This window comes from Schizosaccharomyces osmophilus, chromosome 1 (assembly GCF_027921745.1).
Source record: "Schizosaccharomyces osmophilus chromosome 1, complete sequence".
In the NCBI taxonomy this organism is placed as follows: domain Eukaryota; kingdom Fungi; phylum Ascomycota; class Schizosaccharomycetes; order Schizosaccharomycetales; family Schizosaccharomycetaceae; genus Schizosaccharomyces; species Schizosaccharomyces osmophilus.
The window spans coordinates 2,089,257-2,113,502 of NC_079238.1; the positions used below are offsets into that span (position 1 = coordinate 2,089,257).

At 38.6% G+C, this 24,246-nt stretch overlaps 11 protein-coding genes across 11 annotated transcripts; 3 read left to right on the plus strand and 8 right to left on the minus strand.

Moving 5' to 3' along the window:
* Positions 1-135: 135 nt before the first annotated feature.
* Positions 136-2,123, minus strand: ndc80 (Ndc80 complex subunit Ndc80; the record flags this gene model as incomplete). The annotated part of the gene is made up of 3 exons (XM_056179747.1): positions 136-1,801; positions 1,858-2,050; positions 2,096-2,123. The coding sequence occupies 3 exons, from the start codon at positions 2,121-2,123 to the stop codon at positions 136-138; spliced, it is 1,887 nt and encodes a 628-aa protein (XP_056036546.1).
* A 327-nt stretch (positions 2,124-2,450) lies between these two features.
* imp2 (F-BAR domain protein Imp2) lies at positions 2,451-4,691 on the minus strand (the record flags this gene model as incomplete). Its single annotated transcript, XM_056179748.1, has 5 exons — positions 2,451-3,920; positions 3,975-4,037; positions 4,094-4,313; positions 4,457-4,548; positions 4,623-4,691. The coding sequence occupies 5 exons, from the start codon at positions 4,689-4,691 to the stop codon at positions 2,451-2,453; spliced, it is 1,914 nt and encodes a 637-aa protein (XP_056036545.1).
* Positions 4,692-5,675: 984 nt separating this feature from the next.
* On the plus strand, positions 5,676-5,870 carry tam11 (Schizosaccharomyces specific protein Tam11; the record flags this gene model as incomplete). The annotated part of the gene is made up of 1 exon (XM_056179749.1): positions 5,676-5,870. One exon carries the CDS (start codon positions 5,676-5,678, stop codon positions 5,868-5,870), a length of 195 nt encoding a protein of 64 aa, XP_056036544.1.
* Positions 5,871-6,103: 233 nt separating this feature from the next.
* Positions 6,104-7,881, minus strand: SOMG_00957 (U2-associated protein; the record flags this gene model as incomplete). Its single annotated transcript, XM_056179750.1, has 7 exons — positions 6,104-6,638; positions 6,692-6,867; positions 6,918-7,366; positions 7,424-7,506; positions 7,555-7,634; positions 7,685-7,746; positions 7,797-7,881. 7 exons carry the CDS (start codon positions 7,879-7,881, stop codon positions 6,104-6,106), a joined length of 1,470 nt encoding a protein of 489 aa, XP_056036543.1.
* A 564-nt stretch (positions 7,882-8,445) lies between these two features.
* Positions 8,446-11,578, plus strand: npg1 (GTPase regulator Rng2-like; the record flags this gene model as incomplete). The annotated part of the gene is made up of 7 exons (XM_056179751.1): positions 8,446-8,630; positions 8,705-8,912; positions 8,957-9,870; positions 9,912-10,110; positions 10,160-10,394; positions 10,438-11,353; positions 11,398-11,578. 7 exons carry the CDS (start codon positions 8,446-8,448, stop codon positions 11,576-11,578), a joined length of 2,838 nt encoding a protein of 945 aa, XP_056036548.1.
* Positions 11,579-11,886: 308 nt separating this feature from the next.
* Positions 11,887-13,488, minus strand: dbp3 (ATP-dependent RNA helicase Dbp3; the record flags this gene model as incomplete). The annotated part of the gene is made up of 1 exon (XM_056179752.1): positions 11,887-13,488. One exon carries the CDS (start codon positions 13,486-13,488, stop codon positions 11,887-11,889), a length of 1,602 nt encoding a protein of 533 aa, XP_056036547.1.
* A 950-nt stretch (positions 13,489-14,438) lies between these two features.
* SOMG_00960 (Schizosaccharomyces specific protein) lies at positions 14,439-15,554 on the minus strand (the record flags this gene model as incomplete). Its single annotated transcript, XM_056179753.1, has 1 exon — positions 14,439-15,554. The coding sequence occupies one exon, from the start codon at positions 15,552-15,554 to the stop codon at positions 14,439-14,441; it is 1,116 nt and encodes a 371-aa protein (XP_056035909.1).
* Positions 15,555-16,064: 510 nt separating this feature from the next.
* acr1 (RNA polymerase I upstream activation factor complex subunit Acr1) lies at positions 16,065-16,892 on the minus strand (the record flags this gene model as incomplete). The annotated part of the gene is made up of 1 exon (XM_056179754.1): positions 16,065-16,892. The coding sequence occupies one exon, from the start codon at positions 16,890-16,892 to the stop codon at positions 16,065-16,067; it is 828 nt and encodes a 275-aa protein (XP_056035910.1).
* A 545-nt stretch (positions 16,893-17,437) lies between these two features.
* rrp43 (exosome subunit Rrp43) lies at positions 17,438-18,381 on the plus strand (the record flags this gene model as incomplete). The annotated part of the gene is made up of 3 exons (XM_056179755.1): positions 17,438-17,472; positions 17,548-17,883; positions 17,946-18,381. 3 exons carry the CDS (start codon positions 17,438-17,440, stop codon positions 18,379-18,381), a joined length of 807 nt encoding a protein of 268 aa, XP_056035907.1.
* Positions 18,382-18,665: 284 nt separating this feature from the next.
* Positions 18,666-20,358, minus strand: dph2 (diphthamide biosynthesis protein Dph2; the record flags this gene model as incomplete). The annotated part of the gene is made up of 4 exons (XM_056179756.1): positions 18,666-19,163; positions 19,205-19,886; positions 19,932-20,122; positions 20,200-20,358. The coding sequence occupies 4 exons, from the start codon at positions 20,356-20,358 to the stop codon at positions 18,666-18,668; spliced, it is 1,530 nt and encodes a 509-aa protein (XP_056035908.1).
* A 982-nt stretch (positions 20,359-21,340) lies between these two features.
* Positions 21,341-23,114, minus strand: spp41 (DUF3020 family conserved fungal protein Spp41; the record flags this gene model as incomplete). The annotated part of the gene is made up of 2 exons (XM_056179757.1): positions 21,341-22,645; positions 22,911-23,114. The coding sequence occupies 2 exons, from the start codon at positions 23,112-23,114 to the stop codon at positions 21,341-21,343; spliced, it is 1,509 nt and encodes a 502-aa protein (XP_056035913.1).
* Between the last annotated feature and the right edge of the window lie 1,132 nt (positions 23,115-24,246).

Here is a 24,246-nt window from a genome sequence, read left to right on the forward strand (position 1 = left end):
TGGCATGATATGCACAATTAAAAAGAATTATAAGAAATATAAAAAACAAACAAAAAACCCATTGCAATTTAGCCAAATGAACGAATTATGAAATATCAGGATCGTAACCAAAATCGTAAAAATGAAAAAGAAGGACTAAACAATTTTTGACCGAAGTTCCTCAACTTCTTTCATATAGTCCGTTTCCAGTCCCTCTAGGCTATCTTGAATATACAACTTAAACTGTATTATTTCACTGAGCATATAAGCAACCTCCTTGTAAATGTTATTTTTATACTCCATGCATGCATGAGCCAGTTGATCTGCCTCAATAGTAATGGTTTGGATCCGCTGATCCAGTTGCAGCATGCTGTTATGTGAAGAAAGTTTAAGTTGCTGTAAATCATGCTCTAATTTCTGAGATTCCGCATTTAGTGATGTCTTCTCTTGGTTTGCTGACTCACGCAACATAGTACATTCTTTGATTACTGTATTTAAACGGGACTCAATAGTGTTCAGCTCATCTTGTAATTCTGCGACGGCGTCATTTAATGCATCAAGTACTTCTTGGATTTTTAGAGACTTGTTTTGTTCCTCATGAAATTCCATAGTTATAGAGTGACGAACTTGATTCAAAAATGGTCGTACATTATTCTTTAAATCAAGATTTATGGAACCAGTATCTGGGTCTAAGATTAATTCGAAATTACCGTTTCTTGCACGAGGAGCAGTTGAAGGAATAATCCCAATTCGATAAGCCAAATTACTATATGTTTGAGATTCCTTTTCAATGGTATCAATTTTCGACTGCACTAAAAGATCTTTGTCAAAAACCTCTTTTCTTAGCTCGGTTATCTTATTGCCAATGAAATTTATGTTTCGATCCAATTGTTCTTGCTCAGACATCATTTTTTGATATTCAGCTGTTGATATGGATTGCATATCGACTCTCGATTTTAAGGATTTCTTCCTCTCATTCAGTTCATGTAACTGTGTTTCTTTTTCGGTAAGACTCAGCTGAATTTGCTTCTTTAAAGTAGTCTTCGACTCCATTCTTGATTGAATTGAGGACATAAATGATTGGAGTTTAACTTCATCCCGTTGCATTGTTTTGAATCTTTCTTCTAAAAGCTCGATGGTAGAGTCCAAATCACCTGCTGCTTGCTTTTGCTTTAGTAATTCATCATTTTCATGTTGTAGCAACTGAATTTTAGCATTAATTTCCTTATTTTGCTCCTCAAACGATGCCTTTAATTCTTGTTCCGGTTCTTCATCCATAGAAGCCTGTAAAAATAAATGGTACTTTCGAACAAGGTAGTCAAATAGTGTCTTGTTGACGAAGTGATCATTCAATGTATCGTTTTCTACGAAATAAGCCATATCAACAGCCTGCTCGGTACACTGGATCAAGCATACAAGCCAATGCAACATCCCTAAAATGGCAGGCCAGCTATGAGGAGTTCCTATAGCTACCAAACGGGATCGAGATATTGACTCTATGAAAGGATATCGCAAATTCTTTAAGCAGTTTATAACGTCTTCTTCATAACGAGCTCCAAACCGAAACCTTGGGTCCATCTTATTGTATAAGAATTTGAATATAGAAGCAAATTCCTTTGTAGTAGGTAGAAACCTGTTATTGGGAGTCAATGGCTGTGGATAACCGCACTCTAACAGAAAATTAACTACATAAGCAGCACACTCTTGCTGATATCGTTTATCTGTCAATGGACGGGGATCCTTCATACTCGAAGCAGATGTAGCTTGGCCCATAAAAGATGCACTTGACATCCTTCGATTCATTATGCTAGACCTGCGTACCCTAACATCATTAGTATGCTGTTACATGCCTCTGCTAAAAGTCCATTTATGCCTTACCCTGGTGCCAAGCTGGGTCTCATAGAAGGTGTCGCAAGCCGCGCAGAAGACATTGTCATTCCATCCACGTCCATAGAAGGACGGATTGGAAGAAGTGTACGCTGAGGTGCTAAACTCGTTCGTCCACTCACCAGTCCATTATCGGCGAATGTCGAATTTCGAATACCTGATGATGAAGGAACTTGAGAATATCCTAAATTTGATTTATTAGTCATAAAATTTAATTAACTTAACTTACTTCTCACATAAGACGAAGAATCTTGCATTTGTAAACAAACATACGTTAATTGTTGTTCTGTTTCCTAGAGAAGCATATACCGTGTTTCTATGTCGCGCACAAAAATTTGTTATCGCTGGCAAAATGCTTTCAGTCTTTATACAAGATTTGGGATGTAAGTTTGAAGTAAATTGGAATTTATTAAAGTATTTATCTCTATTCAATTCTGTAAATGCCAGTACATTTAAGCTATTAGAGTTGTTAACCAACGAAATTTCAAAACGATAAATAAACAAAAGATCATCAAAATAAACAAAAAGATGGGAAGTATGCAAGAACAAAAGAATGCACAAGATCTGAAAACATTTATCGATGATTAAACATCAATTTGACGCACAAAATTAGAAGGGAATTGGCCTCTATTATGATCATCGTCGCCAACAACAAAGCCTTCCCACCAACCATCTTCATAAAGTCTTATTACGGCAATAGTATCGCCTTTCTGGAAAGAAATCTCTTCAGGGATAGCAGCATCGTAGTTATAGAGTGCATGAACGTACCCAAGGATCTTTTGTCCGTCTGAACTTGTTGGGGTCTCCATATCTAAAGAATGACTATCTTCTTCAGCATCGTATTCACCAGACATAGGATTTGACAAGTTTGCAACGCCATGCCCATTCGATGCAAGAAAATCATCCTTGATAGAGGATTCGAGTTCTGATTGGTAATCTTCATCATTCATAGTTCCGCCTAGGTCTTCGACAGAATCTTCCTTGACTTCATAATCATATTCCGGTTCAATAGCACCAGGGGTCAAAGATCGTGGTAGCCTGGATGCACGACGTGAATGGGAAGAAGAAGGTCTCGAAGACTGGTTCCTTCGCAAACTGAACGAAGAATTGTTTTTTCGATTATCAGAAATGGGAGAAACAGCTCTGTTCTCCATTTTCATAACACTACTAAATTCATCCTGAATCTGTTGTCTTCTGGAAACCGGAGAAATGCTTTGATAAGGTGGGGGATTAGTTAATCCCGAGTCAGTATCAGGCTTATTGCTCTGTACGGACATTTTTTGAAAGTTTTCATCCATGGGTGACATGTCCGAAGAAGGATTAAAGACATTGGGGGTAACAGGGCGGCTCGATTTTTTAAATTTACTAAGGAGTTTCTTATGTGGTGACAATCGGCCTGATTGAGATGAATTAGAAGACATTGACGCAGCTGTCTGATTGACAGCAGCAGAGACGCTTTGTGAGCCAACGGATCCTCCCAAGGTAGCATTCCCTGTACGAGCAGCTGCTGAAAGAGTATAGGGGCGATTTAGGGTCATGTGGTCGTTTTCGACATTGGATGGAGCGCGATCAAAATTTGCTTGGACTAGCTCTACAACATTTTCAGGAGCTTCGCCTTTATAAAAGTCGTAAAATTTAGGAGGTTGAGGAATACCGGTTCCGGTAGCTCGAGAATCGATAAAACTTAAAACGTCGGTATTGACATTGCACGTCTCCAGGGATTTTCGGATGCGTTCGCAAGCTTCATCATCATTGAAAGCGCCACGAGAAACGAGAAGGGTAAAAGTCCAAAGGACACTTCTTAGAAAATGGCGACGCTCTTCTTCAATATCCTGGAGCTTATCACAAGCCGACTTCCACTCCCTTATCCAACGGTTGTATGTATCTGAGACGGTTTGAACGCTAGCTTTGTATTCGGAAACACTGGATGCAATCGAATTTTGAGTCTTTTTCAGCTTGGAGTTGTTCCTTTCCAAATCCTTTCCAACCAGCATATTCTGTTGGGAAACATAATAGTTTACCTTTTTGCACAAATAATGGTACTTGTCTTGAGCCTTTGAAAAGTCATTAGCAAAAAATAGATATCATTTTAGGGAGGAGTGTCTCACCTTTTCGTAGTTTTGTTTCTTTGACTCCTTTTCCTTGTGGCACTTTTCAATGCTAGCGATAATCTAAAGCAGTGTTAGTCGAAGATAATTCGAAGGGAAAAATAAGTAGATTTCAATACAATTTTCTTTTTGTCTTTTAAAGATATAGCATAGCGACTAAAAGCGTTGGAGACATCGTCTTGTAAAAGCTGGGCGATTGCAAGACGGTTTTTGCCCATAGTATCCATTTCGGACTTCATCATTTGAATGGATGCTTTTAGAGTTCCAGTTTCATTGGCACCCACATTGGAGCGGGCCAATTTGGCCATTCGTTTAGCATAATCCTCCTCGATGCTTGCTCTACAGAAGACTTGTTAGAAATAAAAACGAAAAAGAGAAAAGATGTGTCATTCCCATTGTATAAATTCGTTTTCTTTTCTCAAAAAAAAAAAAAAATGAAGAAAGTTCTGGGAATGTTACCAAGGAGAAGAGAAGAGACATACCTTTCGTGAAAAAATGACCGTAGGTCTTCATTGATATGTTTTATTTCGCTGAAACGAGAAAGTAGGGCATAGTAACCTTCGTCATTCACTCCCTAAATATGAAAAGAACGTTAGAAAAGTTAAATACAAGCAGAAAAGGCAGTAGGATGCCATGGAATTGTCATACCCAAAAGTAATTGGAAAAGCTCCTTGGAGGATTCGATGACTGAGCATTGAAATTTAATGTTGTAGCCATTCTATGAAAAGAAAGTAATGCAAGAAGCTCAGGATCCTCTCTCGCAGTTTTTCTGTATTTACTCAAAGTCGGTAGTGAACGCCTCGATGTAAACGAACAGAGCAGACAGGGTAAATAAATGGTAGCCGTTGCTAGGTAAGATTTGAATGTAAATAAACCCGAGAATAAACAAAAAAAAATAGAAGAAAAATATAAAATCAAGTATGATTTTACCATCTTTAAGAAAAGGAACCAGAAAAAGATAGAGAATAAATAAATAATAAATAATAAAGAAAGTATGATTCGTAGAATGAATCCATCGAATACGTTGTAGATATTAAATTGTAGCTTCTTTGTGGTGACATGTCTGGCTCCATAACATTGCGCTTGCTATATAGAAAGCTATTCCATTCAAGCGCAAGTAAAAAAGGTTATCGATTGTGTTTCTGTGAAAGTAATGGTATGCTATCCTAATACCCTTTTGACATAAAAAAAAAAGGAGATGTCAAAATGGTCTACTGATTGACCATGTCAATGAATAGCAACATTTCTATTGGATTTCTTTTCTTAATTACCTTTGTCAATGGTTTCTACCTATGCGTACCCTTAGGAACATGCTGCGTATCCCGATTATTCAACTAAAATTGGTCACATACAAACTTCACCGTAAAACCATCTCGATAAAATAACTCATAATTTTTAATTCCTTGATTCCTGTGTCTATTCTTTCTCTTTTTCTCCCTCGCAAACAAAGACATACTTTTCCATGGTTTATTGTTTGTTTGTTTACTCTCAAATCAAGGACTTGTTTCATTATGACATCACCAGAAGATAGAGGCGCGAGCGCTTATGAGGCTATATAAAGAACATGCGCGTCCCTGCTCTTGTTGGCAATAACCAAAAAGGAGAATTCACTAGAGTCCTGCCTGAAACGACTTAGTTTTGTGTTTTTTGAAGAATTGGTATACATACGTTTCATTCCCTCATTTCAATTGACAGTATAAAATGACTGAAGAAAGAAAACTAAAAAGCTCCGTCAAGGACGCCGACCATAAAGTTACCTTCAACATTGAACGTGTCCGCCACGGCTTAAACAACTTTTTTGACGATATTGGCAGTGCCGTCAAAAAAGAAAGCAATACTGGAACTACACAAGCGAGCAAACAAGCTGAACGCGCTGAAAAACCTGGAAAAATGTAATCATACCTTACCGTCATTCCCTTTTAACTCTTAAAAATCAAGTCTTTTTGCTGTGAAAAATTCTTTTCTGTATTATTACGCTGTTTTTGTGTTTCGTTTGCTTGCTTTTTATGATATTATGATTACAGGGAAACTGTTCCCTTTTAGCTATATCTTCTATATTTACTGTGTCCTGTAGCATAAACTTGTCGTAAATTTGATGTGTCATGTAGTATTGTTGATCACCTTCATCATCAAAACAAATCTTCAGCATGCATTCGCATCTTTCGGGACACGAATGTACCTCTAGTAAAGCTGGGCTTAAATTTCGATTTCACATTGTCAGGCTTTTCGGGACTAGAGGAAGAAGTAACGGGAGTTGAAGACTTTGACGAAGTAGCATCCTGATGCTGGTCCTGTTGTTCGTGCTCTTGCTGATGATACTGCTTTTCTTTCTCTAGTAAAAGCTCCGAAACATTCACAGGAGTCCCGTTGTATTCTTGATCATCTTGATCGACTTCCATTTCAGCTGCGGCTGTTGCCCACCGATTTTCGTGAGCAACGGCAGTTGGTGTTCGGGTGAATGCTCTAATAGATGCTGCAATCTCCTTGCTCTTGAACATTTGCCATGCTGAATCTAAAATTTCTTCCGGAAAAGCTACCCACACTCGCCAAACGTCAATGACTTGTGCAACCTTTTTACAAAACATGTCCATCTTTATGCGACCTCCCAGCTGTCGACTAAAAGCGTATAAATGTTCAAAAACGGAACGTATAAACGGTTCCAAACTAAATACTAGAATTAGCATACTTGTTACTGACCCATCAGTCTCATTTCGTACCCAACTCGATACCGCCAAACTAGCGACACTCCAGATATCCCGTTGAACAGCAGGTCATTCATTACGTACAGTAATCCCAATTTCCTGTCCCCCTTTTCCAAAATAGATTGATCGTTTATCCTTTCCTCGTTAACTTCATCGTTTTTCAATAACTCTTGCACAATCGTTTCAGAAACCTATGTCGGTAAATGATTAGTACTCTTGTTTTCTCTTAATATTTCCATACCTCTTTGTACTTATCAACGTGATCGATGGCAAAGCATGAAACATTTGCTATAGATCCTTTTTCACAACTCATGCGCGTCAACAGCCATTCCAATTTAGCCCTGTTTAGGGTCGATAGATGCTCTACTGACGTATCGTTTTTCTCTTCCTCTTTCCTTTTCTCAAGTTCTTTTCGTTGCGTAGAAAATATTGAATCTTCGCTTGCTTCTGCTTTTCCAACGGAAGCTGATATGTATTTTCCATCCACCGGTTGAATAGATAGGCGCCGTATAGCATCTTGCGCAAGCTTCTCATTTCGAAACACAGATATTCCTTTGGAAAAATCTCCGTCAGGTGAAAACACATTTACTGCAATTACATAGTCGCGTCCACCTAAAATTTCTTTCAAGGTTGCCGCAGTTGTCTGTCTAGCAATGCCCTTCAAATGTACAACACAGGGCTTTTCAGATACTTCTTTAGATTAGACAACAATATTCTGATTTATTTTTCCCTTTTCTTCTTACGTACAGCTTGTAGCTTGGTCCACCGTTTCCAACGCGTAATCTTGGCGTCGTCCAATTTCAGCTTCTAATCCAGACTTACTCGTCTCTCTATTGTTTCAAGTTAGCTTTCATTCATAGTTTTATGTATCAACGTACGGAAAGGGCTGCTGGTTTCTCCCTGAATTGCTGATATTTTGACGCTCGTTCGCAAGAAATGCATCTTCCTCTTCATCGGACTATTGCCTTAGCTTTTCTGCTCTATTAATTTATAATATTTGATGCTTACGTCTGAACTTATGTCTTCCTTCACTGCAAAATGCCGCCGTCCTCCTATAATGGGCCTCTTTTCTGTTGATACATATTGTCAGTGAACTTTTCTTCAAAGCTTCCACACGAACTTGTTTCTAAAGTTTGCAATGGAAACGAATGATGGTCCATTCTAAAATCATCTTTTTCTGCCAGCTTTTCTTGATTCGCTCGCATTTGGAGTCATCAGTAGAATACTGATCTTTCACTACCATTTACGCGTCCTAAACTACCTACAACTTTACATTCTTTCAATGTTGAATCATAAAACCAAAAATTTTATAATTTTTATTTATATAACCTTTTTATTTACCCTTATATAAAGTTAATGCTCCAGTCTCGGATTCATGATGCAAGAAGTTGGCTCATAGAAAATACTTAAGTCTCTCGAAAAACTAGTAGGCTAAATTAAGGAAAAGAATGTGCTACGATGCTATAGTCTTTAGACTTTTTTACCCTATGGATGTATTCATCTCTGATCTAGTCCTATACGTTTGATATAGGTCTTTCCATGTATCCTTTAATTGAATGCATGAATGTTGTTGTTTTCACCTATTCAATTTACAAAAACTTTAAAAAGTATTTAGTTCATCTTTGTTTGTTTACTAGCATTGGATTCGAGTTCCCCAATGTTTGTTTATTTCCTTTTCCCAAATATACATATAGGGAAAACCCAATTACTACTATTTACAAAGTACAATTGAGGAAGTAAAAGAAACGGAATTTGAAAAAGTAACTGGGATGGTTGACTTACAAGACCCAAGAGCATTACGTGAGCTTCAGGTGAATGCAATACCCTTCAGTGATCCTTGGAAAGATGATCCCATTCATTTATCAAAGAGATTAAAAGAAGAATCTGATGAAAATTGTATTGGCGATCATCCGCAAGAACGAAAGAATTCTTTAGATCCTGATATCTGGGTAGCGTATAATTACTTATGTAATGTATATGAAGCCAAAGTGTACGTCTTTGTAACTGAATTCAAAGCTAACCAAGAAGATGGATTGAAAATCAGATGGAAGTCGTTTATACAAACACAGATGACTTTATAACTTCTCTTGCTGATGGAAAGGTGCTTTACGATTTATCAATGAAGTTCTATCCTAAATTGGCAGGCAATTGGAGGCCCCGATGTCGAACTGCTAATGGGAAAAAGCTATACATGGGTGTTTTCTTTGAATTTTTAGACTTTGTTGGAATGTTTAGTGTAAGAGTCCCCATACAGGTTGACAGTGAATACTAATTATCTAGGCTTTTCGCTTTGAACCAAAGCATCTACTTGAATACTCAAATATTCCCCGTGTTATATATTCCTTACATGCACTTTCGTACCTCCTAAACTTTTTGCAAGCGACTCAGCATGTTCCTCATTTATTTGGTAAAATTCACCTGAAACGCGGTGAGGTTGAACTTACTAATCGACAAATCTTGCCTTTGAGGAATTCAAAAAAGTTTCCTAATTTTACAAAACTGAAAAAACATTTTTATGGCCGGCTTCACCGTAACAGACAAAGCAGTACGCAAATTAACAAACGTATTTTGGCAACAAAAAGACCACCTTCTTGGATTAATCCTTTACAAGCAATTTGTAGAGGGTACCTTCTTAGAACGACTATTAATACACGCGATATCATGAAAGAAAAATCTCAAGAGAATACGCTCAAGCTTCCTTTATTGGAAAAATTATTGATTACACCAAATGCAGATGAGAGGTTAACAATGATTAAAGAAATTCAGCAGCTTTATCGAATAATGGTTTGTTTACACTCCCAAATGTTTCACCTTCCTTCCCCGGAGCTTTCTTTGGATTTGAGTTGGCTGGCTTTGTTAGGCTCGTCCGTTGAAACTTATAACCAGCTCATTCCGCCAATTTTGAATAATGTCGTTTTCTATCTTCAAGAAAATCCTTCCTTATGGATCTCGGTCTTGAAAAGACTCTTGTTCCTAGGTGTTGATAGAGTGGACATATCCAATTACGGATTACTCGTGTTGAAGTTTTTCGGATTTTCCGTCACGACTAAAGATCGAAAGCTTTTAAACGAATTTATACTTCAAGGTCTCATAACATCGTTAGACGAAAAAATAACATCTGAAAGCAATGACCGCAATTGCGGAATATCTCCTACATTTTTGTGGATTTCCAAAATATTCTCAAGCAGTTTGTTGTAAGTGTTTCGAGACATTGATCTATTTTACTAATTTTTAGTTTGGATTTTGATTCTTTCTTTGACAAGCGAGCTTCTTTTATATTGGATAGTTTTTATGAATCGCAAAGCAGTGTCAAATCACTTGAAGTTGCCGCAATGCATAGTGTCAGTGAAATTATTTACAGCTTTTATTTGCATAACAAAGAATTGCCGAAAGAGTTCTTTTATATTTTCAATTCACTATATTATTCTGAAGCTGTGAGTTATTATTTGAAGTTTAAAATAATTTCGTGATACTAACCAATAGGCCCGAAAAAATCCTCGTTCTTTAAAAACATCTATGTTATGGTTTTTTATTGATCAAGTCTTAAGCTGCATCTACCGATTTCATTCTCAGAAATACTACAGAAAGCATTCAGAAAAGTTTGCATTCATAAAACATTATATACGATCGCTTTTTGAAGGGGTGTCCAACTTAGCGACCGGTGAAATCCAGTGGCACACGCGGAGCTACCGAATTGTTGAAGCGCTAATTAGAAAATGTACGTACATTTGACATTTTCATCAGGTTAATAACAAGTTTAGTAATACATGGTCCAATTAAAAGTCCACCCATTGAACTTGCGGGAAGATCTCTGAGCTGCACACACAAAGATATATTCAGTCTTCACTCGGTACTGAAAATGTGCAATGATCATGGTGATTTTAATAACCACCCTTCCTTTAAGCGTCTTATTACCAAACTTGGTTCCCCCAAATTATGCAAAAAATATGAAGGCCAGGTTTTGTTCTTAGATACCAGACGGGAATATATGCATTCCAGTATACCCTGCTCCCAGGCAGCCAAATATCAACTAGCACTCAGTTTATGTTTACCTTTAGTAGAAGGTCATTTGCGCTGTTCTCTCAAAGAAACATTATGGGGCATTCCAACTTCATTGGAAAACCAAAAGTTTAAGGGTCTTTTGCAGCTTGATCAAAGGATTAGAGACCTTCATCCTTCTTCTTTGACAGGTATTACTGATTCCTTTTCTACCTCTCCACAACCTATACAACAGTGGCAGTCGCGTCTTAGAAAATTATTGAGGAACTTAACCGAGACTAACGACGACTTGGAAAGTACTCGTTTTCTTATACTATATGGACGTACCGACCAAGCTTGTGTAAAGGACATTAAAGAAGCTTACAAAAAAGTGGCTCCCTTAGCTAAAACTTTAAAACAAACTGGGACTGAAAATAATGAATTTTTAAAATTTCTTTCAAACATTGGAAGCGGCTTTAAAAAATCAAAAGACTACAATTATAAACATCCCTTGCTTGACAAATCAATGGGTGAATTACTGCAAATGGAGATTGTCTACAAGTGCCCTTCAGAGCTTTTAGATCACACTTTAAAAATTTTCGTTAACAAAAATCGGACGGCACTTCATTTCTTCCTTTTAAATAGGAAAAAATTGATCGACGAATCCGTAATTTTGGTGAATGATTTGGTACAAGCTGCGTATGTTCACTTCGGAATAGTGGTTTTTACTAACGTTATTTTAGAAACATAGGGATTTACTTTATTGAAGTATTTAATCTCCCTTTCCATACTAAACAGTTACAAATCTGGCTAACCCCGGTTTCTACATATCCTAGTGAGGAAAACTACGCTGAAATAAAAAAACAGAAAAGAAAGAAGGTCGCCGGCTTTGAACATACCAAGAAACAGAAGTCTACGAAATGAGTAATCTCTTTTTCTTTGTTAATTATTCAATCATTTTTACTTTAGGTGAAACAATTTTAAAGGGTAGATAGAAAATTAACCTGTTGAGATATTTTATTAATATATATATAAGTATAAACCTTGTCCCTTGTTAACGTAAAAGATACTTTTCCTGTTTAACCAAAAATATTAAGGATTCCCAAAAAGACCGGTAGCCATGTTTTTCTTTTATTTTATCTTTTCAATTTGAAAAACTGAAGGATATGATTCACAAACCTATTCCAAATTACTTTTTGATTCGAAGGAAGGCAATTATTGATAACTAAAGCTCAATCAAAGGTGATTTTAGTAGCTGCTTTCATAGGAGCGTCATTTGTCACACGAGAACCATAAGCGTTCACTTTGGGCTTTACAGCGGTGCCATACTTATATAATCCCTCAGGAACCTCCTGTTTAGCTTGACGCAGAACATTGATAAGCTCACCTGCATGAGACTTGTCTTCGGGAGTGAAAAAAGTATGAGAAACACCCTTGGTATTTGCTCTTCCTGTACGGCCAATACGGTGGATGTAATCCTCAATTGTCAAAGGGAAGGTAACATTAATCACAAGTTGCACTTGGGGGATATCGAGACCACGAGCAGCAACATCGGTAGCAACCAAAACAGGTGATTTATTAGTTTTGAAGTTTTCAAGGGCTTGAAGACGAGCGCCTTGAGACATATCACCATGAATTCCGACAGCATTGAACCTTCTGGCCAAAGTACTTTCAACACGGGCAGCTTCCTTTTTGTACAAAACAAATACCAAAATTTTATCTCCTTGATCAGCGGAAGCAAGAGTCTTGGAGATGACGTTGATTAAGGTTCTTTCCTTGTCTCTGGAATCTTCCAACAATTCTACTATTTGAGTGATATTTTGAGAAGCAGACAACTCTTCACTACCAATAGTAATTTTAACAGGATCCTTCAAGAAAGTGGCTGCAAGTGATCGAACAGAGTCAGGCCAAGTAGCACTATAGAAGACTGTTTGACGGGCTTCTCCCTTAAGAGGATTCGGTGTTTGACTTATAATGCTTCGAATGTCTTGTTCGAAACCTGTATCCAACATACGATCGGCCTCGTCCAAGACCAAATATCCCACTTTCGAACAATCAACAGCACCGTCGTTGATTAAATCAAGCAACCGACCTGGGGTACCAATGACAACACTAGCATCACGAGCAGCACGAACTTGCTCGCTTTTTGGGGCACCACCGTAAACTACAGCAACTTTGAAAGAGGTATCGGAAGTTAAGCCTTTGATATTTTCATACGTTTGGATAGCCAACTCTCTAGTTGGGCTGACAACCAAAATACGTGTCGTTGGCTTTTCTTTGGGCAGATTTTGAAGATACTGAAGAGCTGGAATGCCAAAAGCGACTGTTTTACCAGAACCAGTTTCAGCAACACCAACAACATCTCTTCCAGAAAACAAATAAGGCCATGAAGCTGCTTGAATTGGAGTAGGCTCCTTGAAGTTCTTTAATCCCAATCTTAAATTGTCTTCAATTGGAAGTTCAGAGAAATCCAATAATGGCAACAGAGAAGTTTTAGAAACGGGATCCAAATAGTTAATTTCATGCTTCTTTGCATATTCTTTACATGCAGTCTCGTTCGCCGTGGATTGAGAAGGACTTTGTTTTGAAGCAGTCTTCTCTTCTTCACCATTGTTTTCTCCCTCTTGAGAAGTGGACTCTTCTTCAGATTTCTCCTTTCTTTTCTTCTCCTTCTTGTCTTTCTTTTTCTTGTCGGATTTCTCGCCTGAATTCTTTTCCTTCTTTTCCTTTTTGTGTTCGTGCTTAGTCTTCTTTTCTTTACGTTTTATAGTCTCTCCTTCCACATTCTTTTCTAGTCCGGTATCTTTAACCTCTTTAATCGAGCGTTTTCCCATTTTTAAAATTTTTTCTATAATGGAGGGAGTTGCAAAGTTGTCTTGATTGCCATGTATATGTATATACCGCACTTGGACTATGGCATGCTAAGTTGAAAATTTATGAATAGAAAAACTGTTTATACAAGAAAAAGCATAAGAAATAAACAATTTGGCAGCTAGTTCATTTCATTATTACCACAAAACCTCATTTCGCCTTTGTTTAAAACGTTTCATATTCATAGACAAGGCTTCTAAGTTCCATATTCTAATATAAAAAGAAAAAAGCAAAAAAAATCAAATTACAGAATCTAAATTATTAAGCATATATTAATAAACATACATATCTCCCTATGTGCAGCTCGGACGCTATTAAAGGTAAAAACAATTTCGAAGAGACCCATGTCCTAGCGTTTTTTTTTTTCAAAGCAAACAACTTATTCCTTTTTGCCCCATTTCCTTCTTTCTTGTCAAGACCCGCCTCTAACACAAGATAGAAAACGCCCAAAGTTCTATTGAAACACCGTATTCTATTTCCAAGTTTTTTTTTTATGTTTCTTTCTTTTCTTCTTTTGTAAGTATATATGTAGGTAATAATAAAAGCAGAAAAAAACTTTCACAACATATTCACTGATCCAAGAATTATGGAACCAAATTCTCAATCACCCAGAGCCTTTTAAATACCTAAGCAGGAATAACCAGATATCAGATTTTAGAGATTCAAAAAATTCCCATCCTATGCGAAAAATCAGTATGCGCGACATGTAAAGAAAGGTTCACTGTCATAACAGCGGAACAAGACTCAACACAAATTTTCCACTTCATTCAAAAAGGAAATAAAGAAGCGTCTGCATTCTTTCGAAACGCAGCATGAATGCTATTGCTCCTTCCCCGGTTCGTTATAGTCAACAAGAATTCAGCTCTAATAAATCCTAGTAGATACAACCACCGAAATTTAATGCAACGCTTGCTTACCAAACATTGACGCCGCCTACGGAGCTAGCAGGAGGAGAGGACCATATTTGAGAGCCCAAAGCCATGGAAGAATGATGCGACTTGGACAATGAAGAAGACAAACCGGACATGTCTTGATTATTTCCACTGTACTCTTGCTTAAAATCCAAACTTAATGTAGGAAGTGAGGAAGAAGCAGACGAACCGGTCGTTTGAGGAGAGGCTGCGACAGCAGACACCTTGTTCACAGCGGCTATAGGAGGAGCATTACCATTAGTAAGAGGAGGGTTTGGTGGACGAAGCGTGTTATCTGTCGACGCAGAACCGTTGCTGGACGAAAAATTAAGATCCTTCTTCACAGGACGTGTTCCAATAGGAGCTATGGAAGATGGACGACGACGGGCCGTTGGTACTGGCAGCGAGTCCAAATTTACCGAGTCCATAAAAGAGGAAGACGGATTATAGCTATTCGACGTGGTCTCCAACAAATTAAATGCCGGAGGCTGTTTCGACGTCCGCAACGCAGAAGGAGGAGGCATACTAGAAAGACCAAAGTTGGGAAGGCTACTTCCACCAACCGTCGACGAAGAAAACGAAGACCTGCCAGGAGCGGCCAAATCTACGAAAGACGAGAAAGGATGATGGTGAGCACTGCTGGATAGTAGAGATGTCACCGATCGACGAGGGTGTAGAAGCGAAGAGCCTGTAGTTCCTCCTAAAGAAGTACTTCCAGGAAACGATGTTCCAAAGCCAGAGGAATGATTAGCGGAACCAACAAGCGTGCTGGGTTCAGCAGGCGACGTCCCCAGCGTATTCGAAGCTCCATTGGGAGTACTCGAAAGCGCATTTCTTAATAAGCCACCGCCTACATTATGATTCATTGGTATGCTGCTACTTAAAGCATCACTAAGCGATGCGGTGGAGAAGGGGTCGTTCGTCGCTGCAAAGCTGCTTTTTCGACCTCGCGGGGCCAGCATTCCATTCTTCATTAAATTATCGGATGCCAACTCAATTTCCTCGTACTGACTCACAAAGGCAGCACCATCATCTGGCTGAAAAACGTTCGTCGGACCCAGACCATCCCAATAAGAACCGGCCGAGAACCAACTGTTGACTCCATCTACAAACGACATAAAGACAACTTCTGGTTTTTAGAAATTGGCCTCTTTTCCAAGATCAAACCGTCAATATCTATCTTTTCTAACAAGTTTCACGCCGTTTGTGGTTTGCTTTGAGTAAGTGTCGCGGCCGGGCTTTCTTTAGGAGACCCCCCCCCCACTTCTTCACTAGTCAAACTAAATATTCTTCTAGATCCCTACGAAGATATTATACAAAAGCGGAATCATAAGATAATATTTGTTTGTGTGAATACAATGACTAGTAGCAAGGAGAAGGGAGAAAAGCTTACATTTGTTAGTCCCATGAAGTTGTAATATTATAAAAAAAAAGAAGAGTTTGACTATGACTTAAAAATTGTTGGGCTTTCTTGAAGGTCCCATTCTTTTGTAAGTAAGATGTATAAGCTCGAGCATGCTATTTCATTCATCCATACGAGCAAATGTAGTAGAAAATAAATGTACAGATTTGTAATGCATTTTAAAATAAGGAACAGGAAAGCAATGTTTCACGTTGCTCAACGGATTCTACTGGTGATGTTCTTCTGGCGAATGAACTTGTTCCTCAATTGTATTCAGAATCCTCTGGACCATAGCCTCGTCCTCCAACGGAGGAGGTTCATTTGAAATTGAGCATCCAGGATCGTTATCTATCGAATACTTCACCTGTGACAGATTGGCGTTAAACACACGCCGGCATTGCTCTGTTGCCTTTTCCAGAGCAATTGTATCCTGTTTCGTCGATGAAAATGCACCCTGTGTGAGTTTAGCAAGACCGTAAACGACCTGCCAATCCATGTGAACTAAACGTTCTTGCATCAAACGACTTCTTTGCTGTTGGCGAAACGAGTCAACGGCGTCCAGCAGACATTCCAATTTGCGCTGAAGCATCGCAGCAAGCCTCCGAAGTGACATTGGATTTGGATACTCCTCCGAAGAAGGAACTTTCTTCATCGCTTGAAGTTTATGCGAGGCAATGCGTACAGCTAAAGCTGCTGCCTCCTGGCGAAAGCGAAAAGCTCCTGTAATAGGAGAATTTGGTTCCAGGAAAGTTGATTCCTTCGTAGGCCAAACTGCCCAATATCTGCTTGGAGTTTTTGTATCTTTTTCCTCCCCATGACCATCATTCCCATTTCGCGCTTGTCCTCGCTTTTTTAGAGTCTCGTGGACAAAATATAGCTGAGCTGCTAGGTCATTTCTTGTTACTTGCTTCAAGTTTGATATAATCTCTTTATATGCTCCTACTTCACTTTGCAATAGAGTTGGCTTCTCTGCAACGGTTTCTTCTTCCTGCTCAAAAGGAGATTCTTCATGTTCCTCTCTCTCCTCTAACTGCGGCGTATCAAAATCATGCATAGCATACTGTTTATGAGCCCAACCGTAAGGAAAGCGGTTGGTTCTGTCAAACTGCAGTTTGGGAGTTTCTTTTGGTGAGTACTTGGTTGAAAAAAAGTAAAAATAAAACACAGGAAAAGGACGCTTCCAATGAATTATGTTTAATAAAAACTAGGAATTATCTTTATTTAATGGAAGATGAAAATATATCTGGAAAGTGATTCCTCGCCACTTGCGACGTAAAAAGTTGTATCTCAATACCTCTCGAAAGCAGCATTAATTACTTTTCTTCGATCGGTTTTTTCTTACTTTCATTTTATTTTTATTGTTATCCGTTTGAACGGTCCCCAGGGCAAACCCACAGGTTTAGGTACGCTCTCTCCATCACAAACAACTGCAAGTCATAAACACAATTTACATTGCCCTGGATTTGTACATACGGAGCAGAACTTTGGGGATTTTATTTTTTAATTAAACGGGCTAGGGATTTTATTTATTTTTTTGGGAATTTGCGCTCAGTTTTGAAGGATTCAATCAACCACTTTTCCTTTTGTCATTTACACATAATGAGTGATGTGAAACAGCTTTCGTTTACACCTTCGTATGTAATTCATTCGGATCTCGTGCTTTCTTGGCGAGTTTTTTCCTGTTTTTATACTAATGTATTGATGTGTAGGATTTTCAAAAAAATTGCTCCTGATCAATACTTGTCTCATTTATTAGATCAAAACATACGTTCTGATGGAAGAACGGTCACCGAATTTCGTGAACCTCAAGTTCATACTGACTGTATATCTACTGCTAACGGAAGTGCTATTGTTCGCGCCGGTGAAAACGTTTTCGTTTGCGGCATTAAAGCAGAAATTGCTGAACCCACTGCCGATGCACCTGATTGTGGCTTTATTGTTCCCAATGTGGAATTAGGCCCTCTTTGTAATTCCAAATTTAAGCCAGGCCCTCCTTCTGATTTGGCTCAAGTAATTTCCCAGCAATTGTATCAAATTTTGATTCAGTACGTAATTTTTAAAAAGTTCTGAAAAGTCTTGAACCCTTCTCTAACAATTATTATATTAGGACGAAACTAATTCATCTTCATTCACTTTGCATTCACGAAAAGAAAGCAGTCTGGGCCCTATATGCCGATATCGTCTGCTTGAATTATGATGGAAATGCTTTCGATCATGCTTGGACTGCCTTAATGTCTGCCTTAGCGACAACCAAGCTCCCTACTGCTGTTTGGGATGAAGACCTAGAAAAGGTGGTCTGCGCATCCAATCTCACTCGGCCAGTTCAACTTAGCACGAAGTTATATTCTTTTTCTTGGTCTGTTTTTAACAATATACTGTTGGCCGATCCAACCGATGAAGAGGTGTCTTTATCAAACGAATTCCTTACTATAATGATGGACACTTCCAAGAACATTTCGAAAATGACAAAACTGGGCGGCTCTTTTATACAAGTTGACAAGTTGAAGGAATGCGTAGAGTTTGCTCGTAATCACATAGAATAGATTTGAATTACTCTGTCACCTATTTTCTTTATTTCGGTTGTAATGCCTGGCTGTATATTTCCGGTTTGGTTATATGTAGAAGAAATCTATTTAATTTCGATAGTTCAATTAAATGAAATATTGTAACATTAATTTATTAGTGAAACCCATTCATAGCCTTTTCTTTCTATGATTATCCAACCATTCCGTAGTTAATGCCTTTTATTCCAAAAGGTTTTACCTTTTGGAATGTTTGTCCAGAAACTCTTAAAAAGTTAAAGTATTCTAAACCAATTCTAAATTTTTTAATCAGAGCATTTTTCATCATTTTTATCCCCTTTATCGCCTTCACCGACATATCCTTTGGCAATTCCCTTTTGCCCTTGATAAAGCTTGCTTGGAGCGGCATCCTCAGGCACAGAACTTAGACCAGTCCATGACCGAGATTGGAGATATGCGGCAGCAGGCGAGTATACACCGTTAACTGTAAGATCCCGTTTAGAACGCTTTTCAACGGCGCTAGACCCATCCTCGTTCAATTTTCCTGTGTTATCTTCATCGGTATCCAAGGAAAGTTCTACATGCCTCATAGGTGCTGAATTAACAAGCTTACCCGTTACGAGACTGAAATGAGGACTTTCACTTTCTTCATGTAAAGCGTCGTTCTTTTCAGTATTGCTTTCTTGTTCTTCTGTCAATGAAAGCACACGATCAAATGATAATACACATTCATTTAACCAGGAAGTATCAGATGAAAGCGCCTTCATTAACTCGAAGGGAGTGACAATTGGGCGATAGAAGTCCTAAATATCGTCAGTACAAAATCATCGGTAAAAATTCATACCCTACTATCAATTAAGCTGTTTTCACCACAAGCGATTAAAACAAAACACTCTATTTCTTGGAAGTTGGCCAACTTTGCAGGATTCAATTTTCCAATGGCCAAAATATATGGCTTTTTACCAGCATTAAGAATAATCTTTCGAAGTCTATCTAATACATTTAGATAATTCGAGACACCCAAAGTACCAACGATGATACCAATCACACCTGCATCTCGACATTTCTGCACCAAAGCATAACGTCTTCGAAGTTTGGCACCGCCGAATGAGGATTCTTCAGTTATTGTCCCCTTTATAGGATCGAAAGACCAAAAATCTTTAACAACTGAGTAATGGGACATCAAAATGGATGTTAATGTGGGAGAGTCAGGTCCTACAAAAACCAAAGAAACATCGGCTAGCGTAAGATTTTCTGGTAAACGAAAAAGGCGTCCTGGGATGGTTGTACAGGCTTCCAATTCCAAATCAGGTTCTTCTCGTTTAACTAATGTGGACGCAATGATCGTTTTGAAGCCAGCTTCTTTCATCTTTTGAACAATAAGATCTTGACAATAATACCACCGAGTATCGCTAACGATCAAAATTGGACTGTCAAGAGGGAACTTCTCTGTGAGATTGGTAACTATTTTGTTCGCATCAATTGGTAGTCTTCCAAATACATAAAGAACAGGAAGTCTGGATGTACTAAAATAATTGTTAGAAATTACGTCTTGTAATATGTCAACATACGGAGAAAGACATGCTCTTCCATAGTGCACAATGGCATCTGCAAACATGTGTTCAGCAGCTACTTCATCGACGCAGCAGCTTCCGTAATTTGTATCAGCAAGTACTTGAACAGTAGCATCCACTTGCTTAGAAATCAGCGATGCTACACGACCAGCATCTGCGAGATGTTCATCAGGAAATTGTAAAGCTACCTAAACCAAAATGCTTGTTAGTCAAACTGAACTGGCGTAATACATCAATCAATGCTGCAAAAAATAATAAAACTTACAGACTTATAACCGTTTGAGCGAATAAAGTCGACTGTTTTGTCCACCTCAAATACATGCGACAAATCACCCTCAACTTTCAACGACTCGCCAATTGTCTTGGTCAATACGCTTTCCGAATTATCACTTAAGGGCACTGGAGCTGAAAGCTGGAAAGACATTCTCCTTACAATGATCTTTTGAAGTTTGCCCCTAGTATGTGTATTGGTTGAATCTAGTCAGTGCCAAAATCCGTACAAGATGGCAATCCCAAGCAGTCAGGAATAGAAGAGATGCCTGCTCTAATTCAATTATCCTATTGCTATAGAATTGCAATAATTAGCGCTAGCAGATTGTTTACGTGTATGAAATTACAAGGGTTATTGAAGTTCAAACATTTACAGTAGCAAAGCAAAAGAAGCAGAATAACATCAATGAATATTTATATTATTAGTCTTCCATTGTAAAAAGCATTAACCATCAGCTTATCACACCAACGAAGTATTAAAAAAAATGAAAGACTTCATGTGTAATATAACTCCTAAAAACAAACTAAAATATTACATCTAAAGTAAAAGTGGCAAGAGAGAATTCGATTTGCACATTTTAGGATAAAGTCCTTCACAAGACAGTATACAGAAGATAAAAACAGCGAGCAACGCCATAAACGAACAAAGAATTGAGGGACAAAAACGATGCTCTTTCAGCAGCCCTTGTTTCCATTATGAGACCAATCCAACATTTTTAATTAGTCAAGTTCAACCTGTTTGCTTTCCGACAAAACACCCAAAAAACAAAATAACAAGAAAACGTACATAAGCAACCAAAATTGGCAATGACTAGAAAGCAAATGCAAAGCAACAGCTGTTCTTGACTCTTTCTTAAATTCAGTTGAGTAAAAAGGCTTTCACAACTTCCGAACAGCAAAGAAAAAAGCCTCAACAGAATGTCTAATTAGATAATAAAACAAAAGCAAGGAGTTTCTTTTTCCAACTATTATTACACCCAATCTTAACAAATCAAGTCGTTCCCAATGTAGCCTCCTTACATACAGATGCAGAATTGGTATGGCAGCTTCCACATATCCCAAATCACCATAAGTTTATACACAGAAAAAAATAAACAGAATGTAGCTTATAAAGCTTTAAATTAATTCATCTCCCTTTACTTATTACCTTTTGAAGACCGTTGAAACTCAAATTTCTGACCAGGTAATGGAGGAAAACCAAGAGCATGAGATTTCTCGGATGCTGATGAACTAGAGGCTGACTGAGGGGGGGTTATGTCAGCTGTAGTGTCTGCTAAAGGGATGGGTGGTAAAGTTACTTCACCAAATGAAGGAAAAGAGGGCGGTGATTGAGGTCGGCTGAGTGTATGCGAAGAAAAATCGACTGGAGATAACTGTGGAGAAGTAGTGGCATTCGTATGGTACGGTGATGATGGCGTTGTAACGGACTGCCGTTTGCTGTAATATGGGAAAGCACGATGTTTATCACGAGCTTGGGATCTCGGACGCATAGGTAAGGAAGAATCATGATTGGAAAGACTGGCATGAGAAATATCTGTTGGAGGAAAGTTAAGGTGTGCTTCGGACACAGGGGATGATACGGTTGAAGCATGGATGGAAGGGGCAAGAAGATCCAGGGGCATTACCTGGGAGAGATTGAAGTCGGAGCTAGGGTCTGCGACGCTGGCAGGAGTAGAATTATCGGAAAGAGCAGAAAAAATGGAATGGTTGTCCGCTTGGGAAATCAAAGGATGCAAAGGAGCTTGTGACTGAGTCTGAACACCAGCGACACTGGGATCTGTAAAATCAAGATTAGGCAAATTTTGTAGACCATCAATGGCATTTAGACCAGGTAAGATAGCACTTTGTTGGCGTTCAAGCTCAAATTGCCTCATAGCGGCATCGTGAGCCTCATTATGCTCTTGAAGAGCAGATAACTCGTGCTCTGGCTGAGGAATTTGAGAATTTGGTACTACATCATTTAAAGCACCAAGATTCAAGTCATTTTTCTTGGATGGATCAAAGTCCATTTGGGTTAAAAGATTATGGATAAGATTGGGATCTTTTGCCAAAGCACTGAGAGCATTGTTAATCGCAGAACCTTGAAGAACAGCATTTGCGGAAGAATTGGTAGCCAGTAAATCTAAGTCGGGCAAGAGACCCTGAGAATTGGAACGAGAGACTCCATTGCTCGTACTGTTTTGAGCAGAGGCACGCTCCTTTTCTTTACGCTTGGAATGACGACGGTTAAACTCAGCCTCAATCCAGTTCGTTTTTTCGATGCTTGGTTCGCCGCCAAAAAGTTTTTTGGCCTTTTTGTTTACACGACAACGCAGGTCATTGTCTTTGTTACGCTCTTCATTCTGTTCCCTCCAACGCTTTTTCCGTTCACGATTTTCAGAACGCGTTTTCTCTGAAGAAGTCATCTTCCTCGGAGGAGGGGGATGCTCAATGGCAGCTACCTGTTTGTACAGCGGTCAGAATCATTCAACTAATGAAAAGGGACACCAACCAATCTACGATGAAGTTGGCTAACCCACAGAAAAGGTTGTGTATCCCGGGATCATTGCTTTTGTTTCACCTTGCTTGCAAAAAGGGGCGCATTCTAAACAAACGCTACAACACAATCCAGAGCAAACACAAGCACAAAAACATGATTCAAGACTACTTGTGCACCAGAACGAAAGCAAACAGAAAACTTTCGGGTGGACAAAAATTTTAGCATACCTGTTGAGCTATGTAAAATGCAGCCGCAGATGGATCATTTGGATCAAAGGATAAAGGAGAATTGTTGTTATTATTACTTAAAGTTCCCAAGTTGGATAAGTCCGGAATGGCTGATAGACCGAGTGAATCCAACAGCTCCTGGGTGTTCCCAGACATTCCTAAAAATGCCTCCAGGTTTAGCTTTGTCAATCCGTCTTCAGTCATTCTGGGTTTCTCCACGCATGTATATATTTCCTTAGGGATTTAGCGGACTGAAAACGCTTCCAATCTGATTCTCGTTGTTTGTGTAGTTAAGAAAGTGCTCCCTCCTCCAAACATGTGAAGTGGCTAATCAATCCCTAGGAACTTCCGCGGCTCTTTCCCACTTTCCCCGGTTACCGTTCTTAGCTTTTTCTCGCTAGCTGATCATACTCAAAATAACGAGCATCGGTCTATATCCATAAACAAACATTACATTCGTCAACGCACTTTGTTATTGCATTTCAAAGAAGTGCGCTATTCCGCGGATTACATAGCATCACCAACACTTGAAGGCATACAGTAGAAGAAAGTCCAGGCAAGGTGTTCTGCAACTGTGTAGCAAGAACGCGTGCTGCGGAAGACATTGCAGTTCTCAAGACAAGAAATGTAGCGTCTCTTTTCATCGTGCTGATTTCAGTTATCGACAATGTCGACCTAGGACGGCTATGGAGCATCTCCTCTTTTGCTCGCCGACAGTATAGGAGTAAGAGGCATCCTTTGAGTGTTCATGTCTCATCTAGTTGTCCCTACTGTCGGTTTACGTTGTAACACACGGCATGATTCTACTATTTTGTTATTCGTAAACATTTCCAAGAAAAATCCAATTTCCTTTTATACTCCATGAAAGCAACGTCACAAAGGAAGACTGCTTTGTGACTGATTCTTGATAGTGTGTGCCTCTTTCTTTCCTTACTGTGGTGACTTGGGTTCCATGGAGGATGTTAGAGAATAGCGTACGAAAACGATACTATCGTTTTTTAATATTACGAATTGGAACGTCAATGGTAAAATGAAGTTTACGTAGATGATGGTGCTTCGAAGTACTAGCTTAATGTGCTACTCTACGATTGTGTTTACATTTATTTCATAGGCCGCTTTATGGTACGGTAATGTAATATAATGAAATGTAATGTAGTGTAATGAAGTGGAGTGTTGTGTTTTTGCAAGAGAGAAATTGAACAAACTAATAGATTTTGTTGTAGTAATAATCATTATCGTATCAAGGAACACTAGCATAATATATGTTACATGAGAAAGAAGGGAAAGAGTTTGTTGAGAAATTATCAAGAAGTAATTTTTTCGCTTTTTTCTCCTT